Source organism: Aphidius gifuensis, linkage group LG3 (assembly GCF_014905175.1).
Source record: "Aphidius gifuensis isolate YNYX2018 linkage group LG3, ASM1490517v1, whole genome shotgun sequence".
Classification (NCBI taxonomy): Eukaryota; Metazoa; Arthropoda; class Insecta; order Hymenoptera; family Braconidae; genus Aphidius; species Aphidius gifuensis.
Genome location: NC_057790.1, coordinates 14,421,885 through 14,449,250, shown reverse-complemented (window position 1 = coordinate 14,449,250; position 27,366 = coordinate 14,421,885). Strand labels below are relative to the sequence as shown.

The window sequence follows — 27,366 nt, the reverse complement described above, 5'->3', positions numbered from 1 at the left end:
TATATCTATGTGCAACTCAAACGCGCATGCGGCTAAATAAAAAAAAGTAAATGTGTTGGTGCGTTTGCATGCGCTAATCATACGTATGTATTGTGAACATACGTTTAGGCACACATACATATATAAGTACACATAAGTAGTATACATAGGAGAGTTCTGGACCAGCCCCCTGCTGTGCCCCCTTTCCCCGCGAAACCCGCGACCCCCCACTGTGATTCGCGGGTGATTTCGCGGAATGCGCGAGGGCCCACCCCAGGGGTCCGCGAATTAATTAATTAATTAGAGCACCGTCATCATGGGGGGTCCCGATTTAATTTAATTTCATAAGATTGCATAATGGATTTCTATTATTATTATTATTTTTATTATTATTATATTATTTATTTATTTTTATTATTATTATATTATTTATTTATTTTATTTATTTATTTATTTATTTTTTTCATGGGAGGCCATCTTGAATTTTTAAATTTTCAAATGCCCGCGGAATATGCCGGTAAAATAGTTTTGAATTTTTATATTTTTTTTTTTCATAGGAGGCCATCTTGAATTTTTTAATTTCGAATTTTTAAATGCCTGCGGGATATGTCGGTAAAATAGTTCTTATTATAGAGAAAAAAAATATTTTCCCCAACCGGGATTTGAACTCGGACCCTTGGCATGAGAGTTTACACGCTATCCTCTGAAACAAACATGAGATTATGCTTTATCCTATCGGTAAAAGAATATTCTTTTATATATTATACAATAAAGAACTGAATTGCCTTCGGAAGCTCAGTTGGTAGAAGCAATGGACTGTAATTAGTTTGATTAGAATATAAGAGATATCCAGAGGTCGCTGGTTCGAATCCGGCTCGAAGGAATATTTTTTTTTTTTCTATTTTATATTGATATATAAAAACAATGTTGATGAAATTAAAAAAAATTTGTCTTGATGATGGTTCGAACTGAGGACCAATCATTTTATAGGTTGGAACCTTAGCTTATCATCAAGACAAATTACAGAAAGTATCGTAAGTAGTTTCATTATTTTATCAACAATTTGATGTTTGTAAAATAAGTTGTAGAGGGGGTATAAAAATGGTAGGGGTAAATAGGAAGTGGAAGGGATAGAAAAAAGAGGGGAGTGGTTATTCAGAGGTATATAAGAAATTTCATCAGTTCAGAACTGGTCACTATTCAGTTGAGTTGAGTTGAGTTGAATAGATATATATTGAAACAAAATGTCAGCATTCATTGATTTCCAAGGATTTCAAGAACCTCAAGGTTTATTTGTTGTAAAAGAGTTGGTTATCCAACCTATAAATTCAAGATCTTCACCAACTATAAAAATATTCAAACCACCTTGTGAAAAATCACATCTAACAGAAGAATATAAAAATACTGTGAATAATTGTGAAAAAAATTATCATGGGATATCTTGGGAAGCTGGTCATAATCAATATAATAACGTATCAACAATAATCATTGAAGAATTAGTTGGAAAGTTTAATTATTTATTTGTCAAAGGTGAAGATAGAAAAAAATGGTTAACATTTATTTTACGTTTTAACCCAATGACAATTTTTAATTTGGAAGACTTGGGATGTCCAGATATAAAAATATTAGAGATGGAACATCCAGCAATACGACATATGAATTCACATCCTTTATGCAGTTCTTACAAATGTGCATATGAAAATGCACAGAGATACAAATACTGGTACATTAAAAAATTTTCAACAAGAGCCAACATAAAAAAATCTATTTTACATTTTTGTGCAGTTGAAAATATAACTGACTTGACACAAAAAGATATTGCTGCACTTCCAGTGATGGCTATTATAAAATTTGCATCACATCAAATTGATGAAATTTGGGAAAAATTATCAGTATAACAACGTTCAAATCCAACAATTTCAAAATTAAAACAATGTAAAAAACATCCAATACAAAATGATTGTGAAGATGAAGTTGGAATATCTTATTATGTACTAGAAAAAGATTGTTTAAAATGTAAAGAAGGAACTGACAATGGAGAATTGAATTTTATTAATGAATAAATGATGCAAAGACGAATTTTTGAAAGTTGTTAATTTTTTTTAGAATTATCCTTCCTTCCTTTAAATATAAGATATAAAAAAATAAAGATTTAGTTTGTATAATAAAATAATAATAGAAACAAGTTTCAACAAAATTTAACATGTTTGAACAAAAAAAGAAAAAAAATTCTGTCTAGATTTCATTGTTATAAAAATTGATGAATCATCTGACGACGATGGATTAAAATATTAATTTTTAGAAAATATACTGAAACATGTTCAAACAGGAATTATTAGCTTTTCTCAAAAAAAAATATTTTTTTACATCTATTGTTATAAATTCCATGAAGAAGATTATAGGATTAAAAGATTAAAAGATTAGAATAATAGAAAGTAAAAACTATTTTCTGAGAAGAAAAATTTTTAGTCGGGATAAGCATTACCTGATTTTCCTTCTCCCACAAAATTTAAACCAATCACGATGTTCCCCTACTCCTAAAAAAATTTATAGTAGGGATAAGCAAAACCTGATTTTTCTTCTCCTACAAAATATTGACCAATCAAAACGTTCCCCCACTCTAAGTGAAGAGAGGAAAAGGAACTTTTTCGTTGGTGGGGGACCTGAGTTTTAGTATATATTCTCGTGCACAGAGACTAAACATCACTCATCGTTCAGTCCATCAGCTGTAGTGCGCCCAGTCTTAGAAACCAACAAGTAAGTTTAACCATATATTTATAAATTTTTATTAACTTATCAATACTTTCAATGTTTTTCAATTATGTATTTTGTTAACTAAAAAATAACTTTTCCATTTACAGATATTAAAAATGGGTTTTGCAAAAGCAAAAAAACTTCAAAAAGCTAACGAACGCAAATCATTGAAAGATTTGAAAAGAAAAGTAGTTTATAAAATTACTAAAGTAGCGAGATTTCCAACATCAAAGTATGGTCCAGCGCTAACAGTTGAAATCAACAATGAAAATTATGCATATCTACCAAAAAGATTTGCTACACATTTCAATCAAGATGATCAAGAATTTAAGGAGCTAGAAAATGCTGTCAAGAAAGGAACACTAACCATGGTTCTTGATGGTGAAAATAACCAAGATGTAATATTAGATGATAGTACATATGATCTACGTGATTTCGATGATGATGAGGAAATGTGAATAAATAAATAAATAAATACACTAAATCAAATTATTTTCGTTTGTTTTTTATTTAATTAAAACCATAGGTTACAATTAATTTATGTTAACTTATGTACTATTCCACTTATTGGTCTATATTCAATTATTTTATCATGTAAAATTAAGCAATATGCTGTCGTTCCTTGAGGAAAATTTTCTTTTGATTCAAATTCCAAGCGTACATCTACAGCACCAGTCTTCAAAAACTCATTTTGTTTACTACAATCAATAACAATCAATGGAGATTTTTTAATAAAATTATCTTTTGTTACTAAATCTATTTTTGAGCCATAGTAAGACTCTGCAAAATTAGCATACATATCATATAATAAAGCAAATTGATTTTTTTCAATATCAAGATTCAAATTCCCATATGGAAAAATATGAGAATTAAGATAAAGTTTAACATTTGTTATTTTACAATGATCAAAATGTGTTACATCTTTTTGCCAATCATTTTTTCTATTTGATTGAAAACCAAGAATAACATAACGTGGCTTTTCCAGTTGAGTTGCAGTTTTCACTGTCCATATATGATGAGTTGTTTGTGGCAGCAATGGATACTCATATAAGTCCCACGATCTAAATCCAATAGAAATGACAGGATCTTTTTGTATATATTTCATTATATCAATTTTATTTTTGTTTGATAACATTATATACGGTACAAGCCATTCAATTTTTGTAAGTTTTAAATCAAATTCTGGCATATTAGGAACTCTCTCATTATCTCGTACGATCGCATTCAAATTTGAACGTGATCGTATCATAATGAGTTCATGTTTTGCATTGACAATTATTTTTTGATAATCTTCAGCAAAGCCAAAAATTATATTTAATGGAACGCATATATCAAAATATCCATCATCATTTATCAATTTCATACCATTTTGATTTATCCACCCTGCATTTTCATAATTCATTCTTGAACTTAATGACAAATAATTTTTCATTGTAGATGTTATACCAACATTCTTTGATTTATCAATTAAAACTCCATTTAATTCATAACGCATTTCATCAAACAAAAAACACATAGCATTATTTACTAACGTTAAAGAATAAATATTAGCAAGTGGATCTTCTGCATTTACAGCAACATGTTCTTGCGTTAATTTTCCACTCATACGTATGTAGCTTTTTGATGGTAGAACAAACAAATCTTGATTCTGTATTGATATTCTTATTTCATCACTATTATCGAAGCTCGTTGATCCAAATGACTGATGAGCATGTAGCTCATAGTTGGATATTTCATTGTTAAATTGAACTGGCGCGTTTATATCGAAAATATTTTCATCACTCATTTTGACGTGTAAAACAATTAAGACAAGTTATATTTATCCAATTAAAGTTCCAAAATTTTTTTTTACTTTTAGACCTAGACTCTGCAGGTAATTTATATTCTGAGGTGTCAACTTCTTGACTGCTCGATTCAGACTGACTGGAGGTGTCCATGATGTGCTGCTTTTATACGATGCCCCACGTTTTATAGCGCGTGAATTGAAGCAAATTCCCATTCCTATGATTTTACGTGTAACGTAATGGTTATTGTTTCACCACGGAAATTCACTAATTTTCCGTTTTGATCAACAATTTTTGATTGTAAATGATCAATGGTTTTAACAGTAATTGGTAAATAGATTGGATTAGCTGGTACTTCAATTATTTTATAACCAGGTGGTACAGCAGGAAAAAAGTTATATATTGTATGAACTTTTTGTTGATTCACGTAAGCTCCTGTTGTAATGTTGCACTCGATTCTCAATGTATTCACTTTTAAAATATTAATCGGGTAGTTTGATTCATATTTTGTTTTAGAACTCAATATTCTCGGTGTAAATCCTAGTAAACGTGCTGGTGATTTTGGTTTTACAAAATCAATGTCTCTTTCACTTGTAATATATGAATGTAGAGTATTTTTATTATATGTAATTTTGATTTCATATTTTTCTAAGTAAGCAGCTAGATCATCTATTTCATAACTTCCAGTTGGTATTTCAATTGTATCATAACTGTTCAAGTATGTAATCATATTATTTTCATGATCGATATTTGGTAATGAATTAAATGATAAAAATGAAATAAGTGCTAATGAATAATTTTTTTCACTTGATAATTGTATGGGTGGAAAGTAATCAGTTTCTAAGACTGAAGATTTACCGGTGAGAGTTAAAGTAAACGTATCGTTCATTGTCAAGGTTGATAAATAACTGATTGGAAATTTTCTTTTCTTCTGCTTTTATAGTTTTCCTGTGAGAAATGCGAGACATAAATGTCCACAATTATACGTATTCCAATCTTGATAACGTTTATGATTATAATTGATGCTACCAACATTAAGATAACTGACAAGATCTTTCGGTGGCTGTAAGTTGCCAAAACTATCAAAGTATATTGCTGAATTTTTATTGAGTTTTTTATATGCTACCCAATGTGTTCCAGGATTCCTTTTATCATCTAAATTAATGATTCCACACTCTTGTTCCCATGGTCCATCTTTTGGCATATCATTTCGCATAAAAACTCCACGAAAATTAGCAATTTTTGATTGTTTAGCAAATTTTAATAAATCACCGTCAGTTAAAGCTCTTTGTGGTAGCATCAGTTGAAGTTTTTTGGAGAGAGATAAAGTCCCATACCGCTTTTATGTGCTGTTAAATAAAGTCCTTTTCCTATGGAAATCGATTCCATCATTTTATTGTGTCGCTTATTTTCATTTAATTGTTCTTTACTTGTCTTTACTGCATTGATAGCTTTGACAACACCAGATGCTCCACCAACTAACCCACCTAATGCTGATATAGCTGAGAAAATCGGGATTAAAAGTGGTAGTGCACCACCGATATGTTTAGCAACTGGTAAAACTCTAGGTACTGTAATAGCTTTCTTGCCACCATTTTTTTTAATAGCTGCTTTCGCACCGTTTATTGCTGATTTAATTGCAACTGATGAATTATTTGATCCCTTCATTGCTTGTTTTGCTGCTTGTACGGTTTTTGAAAATGATATTTTCTTTTTTGTTATTTTCTTTTTTTTAACTGCACGTTTTTTATTTTTTATTAATTTTCCTCCAGTCTTTTTTTTTATTTTTCTATTTTTCAACGAAGATAATGGTTTTTTTTTTCTCGTACATTTCTTTTTCTTTTTTTCATTAACACAACCCATACCAAATTTTGATTTTACTTTCATTGCTCCTGTAACGAATGTAGCTGCTGCTCTTTCACTTAAACTTGCGTCTTTAGAAAAAATACGTTTAGCTGCTTCGCGAGCTAAAATATCATCAGCTGCGTTTCTTGCCTTGATGTCGTTGCAATTTTTCGAATATGCAATATCGTGATTTTTACAGGCTGCGTCCAAAGGATTAATTCCCGGATCTCCTCTTGCTAAACGTTTTTCTAACTTGGTACCTGGTCCACAATATGAATAACCAGGCAGATGAAGTTCAAATGGTAACTTGTTAATTATTTTATTTAGTATTCCTTTTCCACAACGTTTTTTGTTCTTTTTCTTTTTTGATGTATGCTCAATCATAGCTTATAACAGACTGATTTGCTTTGGTATAAAACGGTTGAATTTATATGATTTGAGCTCAGTGCTCATCACGATGGAATACCAGAAACAAGCTCTAAAATTACCAGTTATAAACTTTGATATAATTACATCGAAAAGTGGTAATGGTTTAAAAGAAAAACGACATGGTGATTTACTACCAAATACAATAAGATGTGCGATAATTGGAGGAAGTAATTGTGGTAAAACGAACGCTTTAATGAGTTTAATTGTTGATCCAAATGGTTTACGATTTGCAAATATTTATATTTATAGTAAATCATTATACCAACCAAAATATCAATATTTAGAAAAGTTACTAGAACCACTTGAAGAAATAAATTATTATAAATTTTCAGACAACGATCAAGTTGTACCAGTTGATGAAGCAAAACCAAATTCTTTGTTTATATTTGACGACGTTGCAACTGAAAAGCAGGACCATATTAAAGCATTTTTTTGTATGGGAAGACATAAAGCTGTTGATTCATTTTATTTATGTCAATCATATGCGCGAATACCTAAACACTTGATACGTGATAATATTAATTTTTTGATTATCTTTCCACAAGATGATACGAATTTAAAGCATATACATCACGATCATGTTAACATTGATATGGAGTATAGTAAATTCCGGCAGATGTATGTGGATTGTTGGAAAGAAAAATATTGCTTCCTGTGTATCGATAAATATAGAGATATAGATAAAGGAAGATATAGAAAAAATTTTGACTGCTTTATAACTATAAATAACAAAATAATTTGTTAAATTTTCTCAGTTAATTGTAAAATGAATATCTTAAACCTGTTGTCACACCGCTCAACAAATTAGCTGCACAACTGCCAACAACAACGGTTAGCAAAAAATCATTAATTGATGATGATAAATCATTTCCAGATGAAAAAAATACGAATGATAAAAAAAATAATTCAACACATGAGGACAATTTTAGTACTTCTGATATTGAAGAATCAGTTTATGAACAAGAAGCTGAATATGATACTGCTGATGAAGGCGAGGAAACATTTGTGGAAGAATCAAATAAAGATTTAATAGATGATTACTTAGGAAAAATCAATAGTATACAGTGGGATAAAGATTATGGTGTAAAAAAAGTAAAATCTGACTACAAAATTGGAAATGCGAAAATTTTCTTTAACGATGATGAATTAAATATTTTTGATACACCATACAAAATAACACCTGGATTAATGGAATTATTATTTATGAAATCACCAGACAGAAGAACTATTACTGATATTGATGAAAAAAATTATAATGAAATTATTAATAATACAAATGCACATCATCAATATCATAGATCTAATATGCCAATAAAAAATTCAGCATCTCGGAAATACATTGATTTTATTGCACCTCATAAGAATGATAATAATGAGCATTATGGTACTGGATTATTACCAACGGTTATGACTCTTAGAAAAAATAATCCAACTAGAGTCAATTATATCTATTGGGACGATCCGAATGAACTTGTTGATCGATTACGATTATTAGTAGCATCAAGAACAGCTGGTAATCCGAATCATGATAATGAGATCATGTCAATTATTGAAGAGTTGAGAGAATGTGGATTAATATATTAATATAAAAAAAATCAGTCTGTATACATCCGTCAGTGAACTATGACTGATTATAAAAGAGACGTTGTGCGTGAGTTACACGCTCCAGCAAGAAAAAATTTTTTACGACGTAAAGTTGATATTCGTGATAAGGATGAAACGTGGCAAGATGATCTTCTTGAAATGATTGAACATTCAAAGATCAATTCTGGATATAATTTTATTTTAACAGTCATTGATATTTTCTCAAAATTCAGCTGGGCTGTTGGACTCAAAAATAAAACTGGAAAAGAGGTAACAGCAGCAATGGAATCAATATTCAAAAAAGGTCGAATATGCAAAAATCTTCATGTGGATCAAGGAAAAGAATTTTATAATTCAACATTCAAAACAATGTTAAAAAAATATAATGTTCATATGTATTCAACATTTACTCATTTAAAAGCATCAATAGTTGAACGATACAATAGAACACTAAAAAACAAAATGTTTTTTGAATTTAGGATGCAAGGAAATTATAAATGGTTGAAATTGCTGCCAGAATTAATTAAAAAATATAATAATACCAAACATCGCACAATTAAAATGAAACCTGTTGAAGTTGTTGGTAAAAATATTGAAATATTAAAACAAACTGTGTTTCAAAGTTTAAATCATTGTCATGTTAAAATCAAATTTAAATTAAATCAACATGTAAGAATAAGTAAATATAAGCATGTCTTTGATAAAGGTTATAAACCAAAGTGGACAAACAAAATATTCACGATTACTGAAATTAATAAAACATCACCTGTAACGTATGAGCTTGAAGACTATCGAGAGAATTCAATACAAGGAAGCTTTTATACTGAAGAGCTACAAAAAGTTCGACATTCTGACATTTATTTGATCGAAAAAGTTTTAAAGAGACGTGGGAATAAAATGTATGTAAAATATCTTGAATTTGACAATATTCATAATTAGTGGATAGATAATCAATAAACTAATAAATAAAAAGCAATGTGTATTTATTTTCTTACAATTATTTTTTATTATATACATTTATACAACTTTTATTCACATCATTCATATTTTCTTTTATATATACTTTTACTCAAACACATTCGTTCAACAGGTATATATCCCCAAGGCAGAGTGTCAGTTTCACCATTAGTTAACTGTCGTTTATCATCTTGCCAACTGAGAGCAATTTTTTCAATTGTTCTTGTTGTTACTTGATTAATTAAACAATTTTTATAATCATCGAAAGTTATTTGTCTTACAGTTGATCTTTTGACGCCCTTTGCTCTCATATGAACACGTTTTTTTAATGAATTATTTTTATCCGCTATAACATAAGAGTATAATTTACTTCGTAAACCAATGAATTCTTTCATTATTTTTCCATTATTCTCATCTTTCATAATACCAATAACTTTTTTATTTTTTAATTGAATTCCATATTGATTATTTTCTGGAAAATCAGATGTATCAAATTTATCAGGATTATTACGTATTAAATCGTATGGATTATGACTAAATATGTGGTATACAGCAGAATCAGTATCACCATATAAATACTTGACTTTATCTTCATATTTTGGTTTTATGAAATTATAATGGAAATCATACATATATGTTTTTGACATTTCCAAAATAGAAAATCCAAGATAAATTGGTTTATTGAAAAGTATACTTGTTGGTTTCATCTCAATTATTACAAGATCGTCAATGATTAAATGACTGTGAAAGTTTGGCTTTGAGATATAAAATCTTGCTCCACCTCTACCACCATATTTTTCAACAAGTTTTATAGATTTACGAGTTCTTACAGACTCTAGAGTTTTACCATAAATTGCATTAATGAATAATTTTCTAAGATCTTTTTCAAATGCACTACGTGCTTTCTTTCGTAACTCTGTATTAAGATCAATATAAGATTGAAGCCATGCACTTTGTTCAAATTTTAAAACACGATGAACTTTAGTAATAATCATCCCCAAAGAACAATATTGTTTTAAATTCCGGTAATGGATAACATAATTTTTTTTATTATCTAGAGTTGCCAGTAGTTTTGGAGTTTTACTGGTTTCTAGAGGTGGTTTTTCGCGTACTGGTGCTAAAGGAAAATCTTTATGATGATGATGCAAACTTGCAGGATAATCTAAATCAACTTCAAGAATGTATCCATATTTTGAGTTATCAGCAGTTGAATTTAATATTGAAATATCAAAATTATTAATCCATTCAAATTTACAAGTTGGAAGATATTCTCTCATTGCTGCTCCATACATATTATTTAAATCAAAGTACATTAAAAATGACTCTTCTTTCTCTGGATTATATTCACTGCCCATATATCGATTATTTGCTTTTCCACATCGATTTGAGACTTGTGATAAACCACCTCTTATACCTTGCTCAATGAACAACATCATTTCAGGATCTGTCAACAATTCTAGTTCAATCTGAGTATATCTCAACATTGCACTAAAACTAAGTCCAGGTAGTGTATAATAATGTGCTGGATCTAACTTATATGTATTCAAACAATCAGCTCTGAAGCTTTCAAAAACATCAGCTAAAAGGGCAACATCAGTTTGTAAATATAAATCAGAATATTCCCCAAGTGTTTTTATATTGAACTTTTGCTTAACATTTAGAGCATGTGCATATGCTTCATCTGAAATATTTTCTTCATTCAATTTTGAATAAAATTGATCTTTCGATGGAAGTGTTGTATCATCAAATTTTTCCCATTTATCAAGATAATCATATGGAAATACTCGCTTCTTTGTAATTAAATTGAATTCATCATCATTTTTACAGAGACTTTTTGTTATTAATTTTTTATCATCATCTAGATTATTCATCTAGATTTTTGATGATAAAATGTGCATCATAGCCTGTGAGGTTATGAAATACTACTGGGATAATACATGATTCTTGATAATTAATATTGCATATTTGATGGGCGGCACCTCGGTATTCTGAGGTCCAATGAGAATGATCTCTTACTCTTACGTCATTTTTCGTGAAATTTTTATCACAAATATGACATTTTTTAGCATTTAAAAATTGTAATTCTTCATCTCGTGTGAGAGACATTGGTTTAATATCATCTATTATTTTATTGACTTGATGAGCAATTTGTTCAAGCTCTGTAATGAACCATTCAATTGAATTTTTACCTCTATGAAGATTGAACTTGGAAAGTGAGTCATCATAACTACACTTTAAATAATATGCTGCACTACTTGGAACATGTTTTTGATAAATTTGATTTTTTTCAAGTTCTTCACTCTGCACTTTTTCCAATAAACATTCTAAATCACCATAAATTATAAATGGTACTGTTAATTGATGTTTATAGCTTAAAAATTTTAAAATATTATTTTTAGCAGTCGGTAATCTCATTGCACTTTTACATTTTTCACTACATAATTTTTCATGATTATCACAAGATTTTTGTGATTGAAAATGACATAAGCATCGATCACAAATTATTTTCTTTCCATTATGTTTAGAAATTTGCGCACTTACTAATCTCGATAAATTTTTAATCCAAGCGAATTGATATTGTGATAAATTTTTTTGCGAATCTAACTCATCATCATCATCATCATTATCATCATCATCATCATCATCTCTTTTGATCATTATAAGATGAATTGTATTCAAATTAGATTCATTCTTGCTAATATAATATGGAACAATCCTTTCTTTTCTACGTTTTTTATTTTTTTTTCCTCATCATCATCATCATCATCACTTTCATTATCATCATCATCATCATTCTCTATTCCATAAATATTAATTTTCAACTTATTTTTTTTTTTAAAAATTTTGATTTTTTCCCATGTTATGGGGAAAGTGATTTCGCTACCATTTAACTCATCAATATGTTTTTTATATTGACTCACACGGTCAGCATGGTTAGACACCTTGTATAAACATGCTAAAACTGACCAAATAAAACATAAATTGTCTGAATTTTTAACATTCACAACTGAATGAGTTTTAATTATCCATGATGGCATTTCAACGAAAGATGAATTACCACCTTGCAGTGGTATGTATTCATTTATTTGGATTTCAAGATGGAGGATTTCATGCAGTTTCCAACCAGATCCATTTAATTGAGCTTCCTCAACATCTTCTAAAAAATGTTCAAATTTTTCTTGAAATAATTGACTGAGATCTGATGATTGTAAAACCTCAAAACTACCTTCACTGAAATATTTTGTTTCAACTTCCACACTATTATCAGCTGGTTTTTCAATTTCATAATTCAGAGCTAATACAGTATTACAGTATTGACTTCGAGTGCATTTTTATCTTGTAAAATAAGAGCTATTTGACTAATTAACATTTCTTTAGCATCAGGAAGAAAGTCTTTTACATTCTTATGTTTTAAATTAATTATAATGCTAGTCTTCATCCTGTTTCTGAAAAAATTTTCTAAATCTTGCCATTCAATGTAATTTTCAGTAGTATCGTTTGATACATCAACTGTTGAAGATGCACCTGCACCTTGTACTTGCAAACTTTGTAATCTGAATAAAAATGTTGTTAGTATTCCCACTGTTGCCTGAGTGCATTTTTTATGAGCACCTGACAGACTTGCACATGATTTATTATAATTTGAAATATCTCTGCGTAATGAAATAATTGTAGAATTGATTTCATAGTGATCTGGAACTTGATGTAAACGTTCAACTATTTTTCGATAATTCTCTCGAAGTTGTTTGCATTGTGCGTATAAATCCATTTTATTTTATTATTTGTTGATTATCCTAAAAATCAAAAAAATATTAATGTGGAATGATTGCAAGTAAACAACTATTGATAATTGACTTCAAAAATTTCAAAAAATATGTAAAAATTGCAAAGATAATGATGGATTATAAAAAGATTTTGAGGTTATTTTTTTATAGAAAAATATTCATGTAAAATGATAGCTAGTGAAAATCTAAGGATAGTTTATTAAAAAATTTTATAAAATATCTTAGGATTATTCAAATACTCATTGATTATTAAATTGTGGTTAAGACTTACCTGATATTTTTTATATAACTATATATCGTTTTGACAGCAGACCACAATAATATTCGTTTGGTTAACCTTAAAAAACAATTAACTTAAAAAAATTTTAAAAAATATTTAAAATTGCAAAGATAATGATGGATTATAAAAAGATTTTGAGGTTATTCTTTTATAGAAAAATATTCATGTAAAATGATAGCTAGTGAAAATCTAAGAATAATTGACTTGAAACATTTGGAAAATATTCAGAAATTGACAAGATAATGATGGATTACAACAAAAAAAATTTTGAGGTTATTTTTTATATTGAAAAATAACAACCTAGTGCAAAAGATATCGTTGTAGAATAATAGCTAGTGAAAATCTAAGGATAGTTTATTAAGAAATTTTATAAAATATCTTAGGATTATTGAAATACTCATTGATTAATAAATTGTGGTTAAGACTCACCTGATATTTTTATATAACTATATACCGTTTTGACAGCAGACCACAGTGAATTTGTTAGAAGAATGAGTTGGATGTGCCATCATTTATATAGCTTTATCCCTACTTTTTTTGTTGACCACTAGCGACACCATCACACTAACACCACCTTTTTTTCATATACAACTAGCGACATTTTCAATAACTTCTATCAACACTCACAAAAATAAAAAAAATTTAGAAACAGGAAAATATTTCATATGAAAAAATAAAAAACCATAGGATTAATTAAAAAAAAAAAAACAATATACTTGGAAAAAAATTGGAAATTATTTATTTATTCATTTATTCATTATTTAATAAAACAAATAATCTTGTGACCACATTGGGTCACGACAAATTCGTCCCCTTCTGGACCTCTCACTCGGCGTATAGGAGCAATTGTAGAAATCTGCATCCTCGACCCTCCGAACCAGCTCCTCTGGTTCCAAAATGACGGTGTCTGCATCATCATCGTTATCATCATCATCATCAACATCAATATCATCTTCATATTCATATTCTTGATCCCGTGTGTCTCTGGTTACTGAAAAAAAAAAAAAAAAAAAAACAATGAATTAAAATATTTAATTGAAAAAATATTGAAAAATAAAAAAAAAATTGAAAAAATACTTACAATGTATTACATCATCATCATCATCTTCATTTTTATCTTCATATTCATGATCACGTGTGTCTCTGGTTACTGAAAAAAAAAAAACAACAATGAATTAAAATATTTAATTGAAAAAATATTGGAAAATAAAAAATAATTAAAAAAACTTACAATGTATTACATCATCATCATCATCATCATCACTGATCAAGTCGATAAATGGTATTTCCATTGAAACATCCTGTAAAAATGAACAAAAAAAAATAAAATATATAAAAACTAACACAGGGAAATTGAAAATTTATAAAACTAGCACATGTACTACTTTTTATACTAAGTATATGAGATAAAATGATTTTTTGTACTAAATATAAAAGCAATACGTATAAATTTAGTTACCATAAAATGTCAAAAAAACTCTTTGTACTAAGTATAAAAGCAAAACGTATAAATAAAAAAAATAAATAATAAATTAAAAGAAAATACAATGACACTACTGAACAAATTGCAAAAAAAATAGGAAAAACAATGACTCTACTGAATAAAATTGCAAAAAAACTCTAAAAAAAAAAACTTTTTGTACTAAGTATAAAAGCAATATGTATGAATAATAAATAAATAATAAATTAAAAGGAAATGCAATGACTCTACTGAACAAAATACAAAAAAACTCTAAAAAAAGGAAATGCAATAACTCTACTGAATAAAAATACAAAAAAATTCTAAAAAGAAAATACAAAGAAAACTGTGCTGAAAAAAAAACCTTTTTGTACTAAGTATAAAAGCAATTCGTATAAATAAAAAATAAATATCAAATTAAAAGGAAATGCGATGACTCTACTGAACAAAATACAAAAAACTCTAAAAAAAAAGAAAATGCAATAACTCTACTGAATAAAAATACAAAAAAACTCTAAAAAGGAAATGCAAAGAAAACTGTACTAAAAACTTTTTGGATTAAGTAAAAAAGCAATATGTATAAATAAAAAAATAAATAATAAATTAAAAAGAAATGCAATGACTCTACAGAACAAAATACAAGAAAACTCTAAAAAAAAAAAGAAATGCAATAACTCTACTAAACAAAATACAAAAAAACTCTAAAAAAAAAGAAAATGCAATAACTCTACTGAATAAAAATACAAAAAAACTCTAAAAAGAAAATGCAAAGAAAACTGAATTAAAAAAAATACAATAAAATATAAAATTAATAATAGAAACAATAAGAAGGAAGGTTAGAACATGTGCTTGATGATGCAATTTTCAAGCACATGTTCAAAAGAGACAAAATATAATTAAAAAAAAAAAAAAACACCAATAAATAAATAAATACAGAAAAACAATAGGAAATAAATTAAATAATTGATAAAATAAATGACTTACCTTTTTATTATTATTATTTCTCGAACACATTTTATTTTTATCTTTGAAAGTTTTATCAAATAAACGCATCACTCAAAGAACCGAACTGGAAGAAAATAGTTTAGGGAAAACGTAGATCAAACCATAGTAAAACTGCAGCGCTCTCTTGCAGAGAAAATAGAAACTATTTCATCAATATATTCTGCAAGCATTTGAAAAATTTAAAAAATCGAAAAAATTGAAAACTATTTTACCAACATATTCTGCGGCCATTTAAAAATTTAAAAATTTAAAAATTCAAAATGGTCTCCTATGAAAAAAAATAATAATTATTATATAAACATTATAACGTTAGTAGAAAAAATAATAATAATACAAAAATAAATAAATAAATAAATAATAATAATAATCAATAAAAAAATCGGGACCCCCCACGGTGATGGTGCTCTAATTAATTAATTAATTCGCGACCCCTGGGGTGGGCCCTCGCGCATTCCGCGAAATCACCCGCGAATCACAGTGGGGGGTCGCGGGTTTCGGGGGGCACAGCAGGGGGCTGGTCCAGAACTCTCCTATGTATACTACTCACATAGGTATATTTATTTATCTGTGCGCGCCTGAATATTATTGTTTTTCATATACATTTTTTATTTTGGAGCAACACAACAATTTATATAACTTAAAAAAAATTTTTTTATTAAACAAAGTTAACATTTTGGAAGAACATTAACAGATGGAAGAACTGTCGAAAGTTTAGGTATAAAAAAGTTAATTGCAAAAAGCATAGAAAAAAATGATAACAAATGGAAACAATGGGCAAATGAATCTTGCATTTATGTTCATGACAGTAAGTAAATTTACTCATTATTTATTTAAATTATATTACACATATAAATGTGAATATTGGTCAACTGTATTTAAGGGTTATGTATATATAGTAAATACATCCAGGTGGTTTTATAATTTTTTGAGTTAATAAATTTGATGGTGACATCATTATTCATTTATTTATTGAATATTAATTACTTTTTTCCTTTTTTTAATTGACGTAATTGTGATAATTCAGGCATCGATAATTGTTTTTCATCAATTGAGTCTGGTTTATTTTTTGTTAAATAATCTTTTAATGGTAATTGTTCAGAACCAGATTATTTTGTTGATGATAATTTACATTGTGATGTTTTTTTTTTTTTTTTTTTGGTAATGGAATTTCTATTTTTTCTTGATCATATGATAATCCATAAGTGATTGGTTTGATATATATATGTATGTTTGTATACATTTACATTTTCAATCTCTAGATGAACTGTAAAGTGTACCACATGCTCTACAACTTCTAACACCTTGTACTTCATTACAATTATATTCGTTTGAATCAGTATCATCTTCATCATCATTATTATATTCATTTTTTTTTACTTTCCATATTGTTTTTATTTTGATTATTCAATATCATTTGAAGTATCAGAGGGTTGGCCAATTAATAGTAGTAGTCTTATCAAACGTCTACTTTCTTAATATTAGTATTAATAATGGCTACTTAACAAAAATAATAATTTTAATATAAATATCGATTCAAATAATATACAATTTAAAAAAAAAAATTTAATGTCGAATATTGCATGACATAATAAATAAGTAATATAATTTTATCATGGTTAAATATTTAATAAATTTTTTTTTTTTTTTTATAGATTGTCGAGTTAAATATTTAAAATCATCCATATCAAATGAAATAAATGAATCAACATTATCTGCATCTACTCCAAGTCCATCCACTGATAATATTAATCAATTTAATTTCAAAGACAATTGTTTTGTCTGTGGGCTTGAAAGTAATGATGAAACTAGCCAAACAATAAATCGCAATAACTTGAATAACCAAATTTTAGAGCTGGTAAAAAATTTAAATAATGACTCAGTAATAAAAAAACGTCTAAATAATAATACGTCTTTGCTTGGATTTGAATTGCACGACGAATGTTATGAACAGCTTGTAATAACTTCAAAGCAAAGTACATTGGAAAAAAGTAAAGCTGAACTAAAATTAGAAGATAATACATTTGTTAATATATGTAATTATTTAGAAAGTGCCCGGCCTCGAGAATTGCTGCTGAGATATTATTTAATAATATAAAATTGAAAACTTATGAGACTAGTCACTATAATACACCAGGTCAATTTTTTGATTCAGTTGAAGAAAATATTCCAGAATTACTATTGATTTTTTTACAATATTTATTTAATGATAACACAAGGAACAGTGTTGATACTAAAAAAATATATAATTTGTCTCATATTATAATTTCAATAATTAAACCAAAGTCTTTTCTTTCTCATCTTCATCTTGCTATTGGAATGTATATTCATCGTAAAACAGGATCTAAACTTATAATTGATATTTTGTCATCATTGGGTGTTTGTGCACCATATTATCAACTACGTCTTTTTGAAGCATCCACAATCATGGATCCACCTAAAGTTATTGCTGAAGACACTTTTGTACAGTATGTCTTTGACAATACTGATCATAATGCACAAACAATTGATGGTCACCAAACTTTCCATTGTCTTGGTGGAATTCATACACCTGAATATGGTGTAAAGATTAAAGGTTCATCAAAGAAACTTAGTATCATGCCAAACCCAAATGATATTGCTTGTGATAATAAAATACCTGATTCAAATTTACCAAGTGTTTATGAAAGTGGCTGGAAAAAAATTGCATTCATAGACCCATATATAACAACTCTATATAATGAAACTGAGCAGCTGTCTTCGTGTTATACTGTGTACTTGTGGGCCAAACATTTTAAATTACCAAAAATACCTTTGTGGAAAGGCTTTATGGAGGTTATGACAAAAGATAAAATTGATATTGATGTTTCAAGAATAGAGTGTTTACCTTTTGTCAATCATGATCCATCTGATATCACAACAATCTATACTTCTTTAATTCATGCTTTAAATGAAGCATACATGTATTATAATAAATATTTTATTATACATGTATAGAAATATTAGAAAATTTTTTGTGTAATTATTTCAATGTTTCAATTAATTCTTTTAGATAAATTGTGAATGCACAAAAAGTCGTTGCAAAAGCAAACAGTGCAAATGTCTTAAATCTGGAATACATTGTTCAGAAAAATGTCGACACTGTATTGTTTTTGGATGCAAAAATAATGTTTCGCTTGTCACTGAAGATGATAAAAATACTGATGATGAATATGTTAATGATAATGATGATAATAATATTGATTATACAAATGCTAATGAACAAAAAGAGTATGAAGAAGAACACAATAGTAACAACGATGATAGTTCTGAAAACAATCTAAATCATAATCAAAGAAATAGAGTTCCTGTACCTACGTTCTATTCACGATGGGCTTCTTATGATAGCTATAATAATTCAACAGAAATTCCATTTGCTGCTTTTTAATAAAAAAATATTTTGTAAAATAATTTTTCAATTTTAATTTACTTTTTAATAATTTTTCAATAAAAAATTATGTTTTGTTAATATTTTGGTAGTAAAAAAATTTTTTTTTCTCATAATATAATTGTGTGCGTTTGCCTCTTTTGAACAAAAAAAAGATTTTTTAAATCGATCAATTATTGAAGCTACTATGCAATTGTTAATTTTATTTATTATAAATAATTGCTTTTGTTAATAATCTCAGGTCATGGATGCATTGGACGCGAATAAAAATCAAATTAAAAAGAAATATTCAGCCCAAGTTTTTTTTTTCTTCCATCTTTATTTTTTATAAGTCTGTCATTGTTTTTAATTTGTTTTTTTTATCGATCGTGTGCGCGTCAAAGTTGCGCGGAAATATCAAGGTCAATATTTTTTTTTTCTTTTTTTTTACGTCACATGATAAACCCCCTAAGTCAAGATAATAATTATCTACAACTTCAAAAATTAATAACAAATAAATGGTTGGTTAAAAAAAAAAAATTTATTTGAAGTACCCCCCCTAAAAAATTTTAATCTACAATTTTTATTTAAAACTTTTTTTTCTATGTTTAAGAGGAAGCTCGGAATCAACGATTTTTTTTTTATTTATTTTTTTTCACCCCTTTCCGGGGGGGTTAAAATTTTTTAAATAATTTTATTGAAATCAGGAGGGTCGAATTTAGTTATATAAATTTTTTTATAAAAATGGAACCAAATTTTTTAAAATGATCATTTAAAAGGGATCTTTCCTGGATCAAATGAGAACTCTGCTTATTTTGAGCATTGCAATATTCGAGATGTCAAGCTTTTTCTCAATTCAGTGTTATATCCATATGCTAATTTGAACCTTGATATTGGGAAAAATCAATTTTCAATTTTATATGAAATGTTTAAGGACTTTGGTGAAACATTTTATGAAAAAGAAATAAATTATGCAATATCAAAAAAATTATTTTTGGAAAAATCACCATTAATTGTCATCGATTGCAGCAGACAAAATAAAATGATAAAGTATGGACCAGTTGATGTTCGACTGGAATTTGAATCCAAGGAAAATTTTCCTCCAGCAACAAGTGCTTATTGTTTGATTCTACATGATCGTATTATAGAGTATAAGCCTGTCAGTGCAAGTATTCAGAAATTAACATAATATAAAAGAAAAAAAAATTGATGTAAAACTATAATTAAATCAAAAAATAAATAAAAAATGAGACACAATTTGTTGTATTTGATATATATATGTATATTTATTAACATTATTTATACATTTACTCCTTAATTAAGCATTTCAATGTTGTTTTGTTTTCGTTTCTCGAAACCAAAGTGGTTTTATCCATGTCTGACGAATCTAAGTTCTCCAGAGAGAGCATCTTTGAGTAACTCTGGTAAAATTGTTGAATTCTGTGTGATGAAATTGCTAAGTCTTTTTGGTACAAATACTGAATATTTGCGCTCCAATTCCAATATGATAGAATCTCCATATGGTGTTCAAACTTGTCTTACATTTGTCACACAATATAAGTAATCAAATTCAATCTTTTTGATTGGGATAGTAGCAAGATATGGTGTTACTCCAATAGTGTTCATTTCTGCATATAATTTGTCCATGTTGCCTGTTGGAAATGAAACAAAATTAGAATCATTGCAAGAATAATAATATGACAATGCATAAATACATAAATAAGAGGTTACATGAATAAAATGTTTAATCGTATGAATAATATAAAATATTTACCAATTTTATTTTTACTGTCTTGGAGATGCTAGCTCAGAAGGTTCGATGAGATCTGTGGCTCTCCAGCTCTGGGCAGCAGCTTTTATAGGAAAATCGATCCCCCACTTTCAACGATCCCCACTTTAAATGTTTCTTAGGTTAGGTTAGGCTTATATTTTTTTTGTGAGTCACTTTTCTGAAAATTTTTGCTGTTAGAGGCTGAATAATCATGCAAGATTATTAGTTGGCTGATTCATTATTTGTAAAGAGTCATGTGTTTCGTTGAAAAAGTTTTGGATGATTGTAAGTTAATATTTATACATGATAATAATAAAACTTATTTACTATTTGCAGCTGTCCAACTCCTCAAACATGTCTGAACATGTTTAAACTTGCCTGAACATGTTTAAACTTGGTTTTGAGGAATTCTAATGCTAAACTTATTTTAGAATTTAAATATTAAAAAAGAAATGAATATACATTCCAACACAATTCTTTCATCGTTTTAAATTTTCATTTATTTATTAATTTTTTTACATGATCATTTTAGTAGAAGATTGCTCTGCAGCACATTTCTTACAGTCAATTATTAGTGAATAAAAAAAATATCCAGCTATATCACGATCTCCACAATCAATTGAATGCTTGCTACATCTGCGCAATCCTGAAACGTGAGCATTTTGTTTCTGGTTTTCAGACAGCTCATCCCAGACTTTATCTATTTCATAAGCGGAAAATTTGATGATTGCCATTGTTGGAATCAGCGCAATATCTTTAGCAGACATATCTGCCAAATTTTCGACAATACTATAGAACATGATAGACTTGCGAAGAGATGGTCAAAATGTAAAGGCTCTAGCAAACCAATATTTGTATCGATTTACATTTTCAGCAGCACAAATATAATTAATGCATTCTGTATGACAATTCATATGCCTCAATGTTGGTAGATTATATAATTTTTCAACTGGTAGACAATCAAGATCATCAAGGTTGATGATTGTTGCAGTCTCGGATTTCAAAATTTCTGATAGCCATTTTTTTTTCTCAGCACCTTTTACATAGATATATTCAAAATCACCACCTAGTTTTTCATTAATTATATTTGATACTTCACGATAGTCAACATCCCCAGCATTCATAAAATTCCATGCACATTAGTCACAGTTTTTTCAATAGTCAATAGAATCATTGAATCCTTGAAAATCAACAAAAATGGCCATTTTAATTTTTTCAACTGTGATCTCGACTGTCGAGTTCGTTTTTTACAACTAGCAAAATATATATATGGTTTTGAGTGTTGCCTGATGCTAGCTCCCCCACTACAATTTTCAAAATCAACCTTCCCCTTCTATAAAATTTTTTTTATTATCTAATTTTTCGACTACATCGGAAATTCGTTTGTACATAGTTTCCAGTGTGCTAACTCTAGATTCTATGAGTTGAAAAAAATTTTTGCTCTGATAAATTGAATCTGCATCAACATTTATAGAATGTTCATTTTTATGATCCTGAAAAGCTGATTCGAGTCCACCAATCATAATGCTATTATTTTCACAACTATCTTTCAATGATGCAGTCAGATGATATATCACTCGCGTTTCTTCTTGAATCATTTCGCGAACAATTTTAACTGACGCAGCATCGTTTGCATTTAGCGGATCTGCGACATGACACAAACGTTTATGGTTTATATCATATTGTTTATCCTTTGTTAGCTTAAAGCTAGAGATGCCGCGATACGATACGATACGATAATTGGCTGATTATCGTATCGTGTCGTAGAAGTTGATTGTCGTTATCGTATCGTGTCGTCTAAGAATTCGAAAAAAATCAGATTATCGTGTCGTCTTATTATCGTATTGTCATAGGCGTTGTCGTATCGTATCGTGTATTATCGACATTATCGACGATAATTTTCTTCTTTTAATTATGAAATATATCAAGTATTATATCATGATTTTTACATAATAAATATTTATTTATTTACATATTAAATAAAAAATGGTCAATGAGAGAAGTTCGCGGCTTTTATAAATTTGAAAAATTTAATTGAATGTTTATACATTTATTATAGAACATAGACCTCATGCTTTAAAAAATCCAAAGATACAACCAGTGACACTCCTAGGAAGTTTACATAACTACTTTCTAATGAATTTTTTGATTGGTTGAAACGGTCTTTGAAAAAATATTATTGGGTAAAATAAGGGTCGACTGAAAATTACTTTATCGACCTTTAACCGTTACAAATAATCATGGCGTTTGTTTACATTTTATAACCTTTAGTTCTTCGTTCTATCTGTGTTTATATTATTGTGTTTATCATATTTATTATATTTTATAAATATGAAACGAGATAATCGAGGTGTGATTACAAATAAAAATAAAAATAGTGATTCAACAGACATTAAAATTATGGATAAAGTTTCAAGCAGCCCGATTGAGAAAGTGACATCTGAATCACTTGACGTTGATTCAGATGACATAACACCATCAACATCAGGGACAATAGAAGCACCACGTCGTATGATAAAAAAACCAGGACGATATGACAACTACTTTGAATATGTATGTGAAAAATCAAAGAAAACAGGCCAATGTAAACTTTGTTTAGAAAACAAAATTGACAGAAAAATACCTATGCCAGGTTCCAACACTTCTGGATTAAGAAGCCATTTGAAGCTACAACACAATGAAATTTTTCTTAAATATTTTCAAAGCACCAAAGTTTCAGAAAATAAACAACAATTGATATCAGATGCTTTTAATAGTGGTAAAAAACAACAGGTAAATTATTTTGATAGTCCTTTTTTTTTTTTAACTATTGACATTGTTAAAGTTATTTTCAATATTCATTATTAAATAATTCTATTTAAATTTTTATTTCAGACTTTGAATCAAGAACAATTTGTATTAAAATTAGTGAAATGGGTAGCAGTTAAATATTTGCCATTGAATTTCTTTGATGACCAGTTGACTCAAGAGCTATTTCATGGAATCAATCCTCATCTAAAGCCTCTAGCTCGTACTGCTATGACCTCAGCAGTTGCTGAGACTTACAAAAAAGCTAAAATTATTGTTACAAACATGTTACAGGAAAATATATCAAAAATATCATTTACTGTTGATGGATGGACCTCAATAAGAACAAAATCATATTATGGTGTGACTGCACATTATGTTGGTGATGATTGGCAAATGTATTTACTTGCAATCGACTTTATACCATGTCAAGGGCTTCATACTGGTATTGATATTGCTGACATGTTTGTTCTTTGTCTTGAAGAAAGAGATTTGACAGATAAAATTGGAGGTATTACTGCAGATAATGCCTCAGTAAATGATGTATTTATAAAAATTGTGGGAATTAAATTACGTGAAAAGAAAATTACTTTTGATGCTGAAACACAACATTTTCGTTGCTTCCCACATATTTTAAATTTAGCTGCTCAAGATGTTATCAAGAGCTTAAAACTAGACCAAGAGTCAAATGAAAATTTTTATAATTTATATGAAGAAGATGAAGAACTTGCAGATGATGATATGGATGATGATAATATAAATAATGATAATGATATGCATCTACCACCGGTCGTGAAGCTTCGTAATATTTGTAAAAAATTAAAAAGATCTCAACAGTTGAATAAGAAACTTGAAAATTATTGTAGTGTCCATGAAGAAAAAAAAATTACATTACCCTTGGATGTGTCTACAAGATGGAACAGTACTTATGCGCCGATAACAGCTGGACTAAGAATTAGAAAATCTCTATCATCACTAACAACAGATAAAGACTTGAAACTGCAACATTTATAAATTAATGATGAAGAATGGTTTTTACTTAAGACTATCCAAAAATTCTTAAAAGGATTTAATAACCTCTCTAAACAATTAAGTGGAGAAAATTATGCTACTCTGCCTTCAGTTGTTGTTGGTGTTAATATTTTACTCGACAACATTGAAAAATTATGTCATGAGCTTGATGGAAAATCTGACAGAAACGATTGTGATGTAATTCTCATCCAGGCTTTTCAAGCTGGACGAGATAAAATATTGAAGCACTACCACAAGAGTAATTGGATTTATTGTGCTGTTTTGATACTTGACCCTCAACACAAACTTGAAACTTTTGATAGAACATCTTGGGGTAAAAATTTGACAGATAAATCTTACAAAACGTTTGAAAAAATATATAAAACAAATTATGTTGATAGTGCTGACCAAGAGGAAGAAATTGTTAAAGAAACTGGTAGTGACTCAGATGATGAGTACACCAAGAGTATGAATGAGTTGTACAGTACAGGCAAAAAAAAAAATCAAGACTGGGAGGCAGAGCTGGACAACTACTTACGTTTGCCACGAGCTGATCAGAATGTCAATATTTTGGAATGGTGGAAAGTAAACCAAAATAATTTTCCACGATTGGCTAAAATGGCAAGAGATTTATTGGCAATATGTGCTTCGAGTACACCCGTGGAACGGTTGTTCTCAAGTGCTGGATTACTATTAAGAAAGCATCGTAGTAATTTGAGTGATGGAAATATAGAAAATTTATTGTGTTTAAATTCATGGTTTAAAAGTTTATTGGCAAATGATATTAAAGAAAAACTTAAAGAACAAATTTAAAAAAAAAATATACTCAGTGCAACAAAGTTATATAAAACTTATATATACTTAAAAAATTATATTACTTTAATGTTATTAGATTAATATAATTAATATTAAATGTTGCAATAATCTATTTTTTTAAAAATTATAACATGTTGTGGAGTTTAATAAATTTAAAGTCTATGAACTTGAGTGTTTATTTTTTTTTCCTTATTATAAATAAGATTATTTAGCTTGAATAGAAATATATATTTTTTCCGATATTATCGCGATAACGCGATAATTTTATCGGTTATCGTCAGCTAAATATCGTATCGAGTCGTGACGACGATACGATAAAAAATGGCATTATCGTATCGTTGTCGTCATTATCGTATCGTGTTGTCGCGATATTATCGATTATCGCGGCATCTCTACTTAAAGCCCTCACCCGTCGGACCTCGAACACCAACACTATTTATTGTATTACTTTTAACTATACTTTTTGGCAATTGACGACCGAAAACATGTACAGTCATCTTGCCTGAATGACAAAATCTCTACTGTGAGAAAAAACAAAATTTCAAGTCTATTTAACCATTTTGAATCAAAATAATAATTGAGTTTTTAAACCATATTCAAAATGGCCGACATTTCAAACATGTAGATATAGTAACTTACCACATTATCGATAAACAAAATGGCTGACATATAGAATCAAATTCAAATATATAGATATTTGAACTCCCTACGTTACCGATATACAAAATGGCCGACTTTTGAATATATAATTATACCAACTCCCCACGTTACCGATATACAAAATGGCTGACATACTAATATAGAAGGGGAATTTAATCGGAGCCTGGTGGGGGTTTAATTGGGCCGGAGTGGGGGTTTGATATCAAATTGTCCCAGGATCCGCCTTGCTCCACTACTGAGAGGGAATAATTCGAACAAAAAACAATTTTATTTATTTCTTTATTCAACGAAATTTACAATAAGAATGTTGTACAGTTGCACCACTACCTCGGAAAAAGTGAAAACGCTTATTTTTAAATATATTTTTTTTTTGAATCAGTTTTTTATACATTGTCATTATAGTATTGTCGTTGAGTTTAGTATCGTCTTCAAACAGCCATTGGAAACTCGAAAGATTTCCGCCAATGGAAAACCAATGTAGAGCAACAATGCAATAGCAACCACACACATCAGACGAAAAATTTGAAGCCTTTTATTATTATACTCGTAACAGACAGTGTTTCTTCTGAGGACATAGCTGAAGCGAGGATCGGTAGGTCTTTGTCCAAAACTATCGACGTATATTCCATAGCCAAAATGATCGATAAATAATGCGACCCAGTAAGATCCTGGTTGATTATGATTGTCTGTATTTGCAATTATTGCACACGGCTCTGGCCAGACAAAAGGTAGTTTGTCTACAGGATAAATTCCACGAACAGAGATATCTGTATACGGTAAAGCTCTAGCTAGCTATTGAGTATCCATGAGATGAATCACGCTATCTTGCGCTGCTTAGACTAATATATATTTTTATTTTCACTCTTTTTTATATTTAATTACTATAATCCATTATAACTTGACGGCTGGAGTCTATTTCAATAATATTATCATATTCGGCATAAACAAGACAATTAACGACCTGCGCCAAAGCTTCACTGAAGCGTACTTCCATACGTAGGCTACCACTCTTAATTAAGTTCCAATGACCAGCATTATGTGCGGAAAGATCTGGTGTTAAGTCAAAAGCAAATAACGT

The 27,366-nt window shown here is 28.7% G+C and overlaps 1 protein-coding gene across 1 annotated transcript; it reads left to right on the top strand.

The window, feature by feature from the left end:
• The first annotated feature begins 2,547 nt into the window (after positions 1–2,547).
• Positions 2,548–3,217, top strand: LOC122852023. The gene is made up of 2 exons (XM_044151574.1): positions 2,548–2,736; positions 2,841–3,217. Exon 2 carries the CDS (start codon positions 2,850–2,852, stop codon positions 3,189–3,191), a length of 342 nt encoding a protein of 113 aa, XP_044007509.1. The 5' UTR covers positions 2,548–2,736; positions 2,841–2,849; the 3' UTR covers positions 3,192–3,217.
• Positions 3,218–27,366: the final 24,149 nt, after the last annotated feature.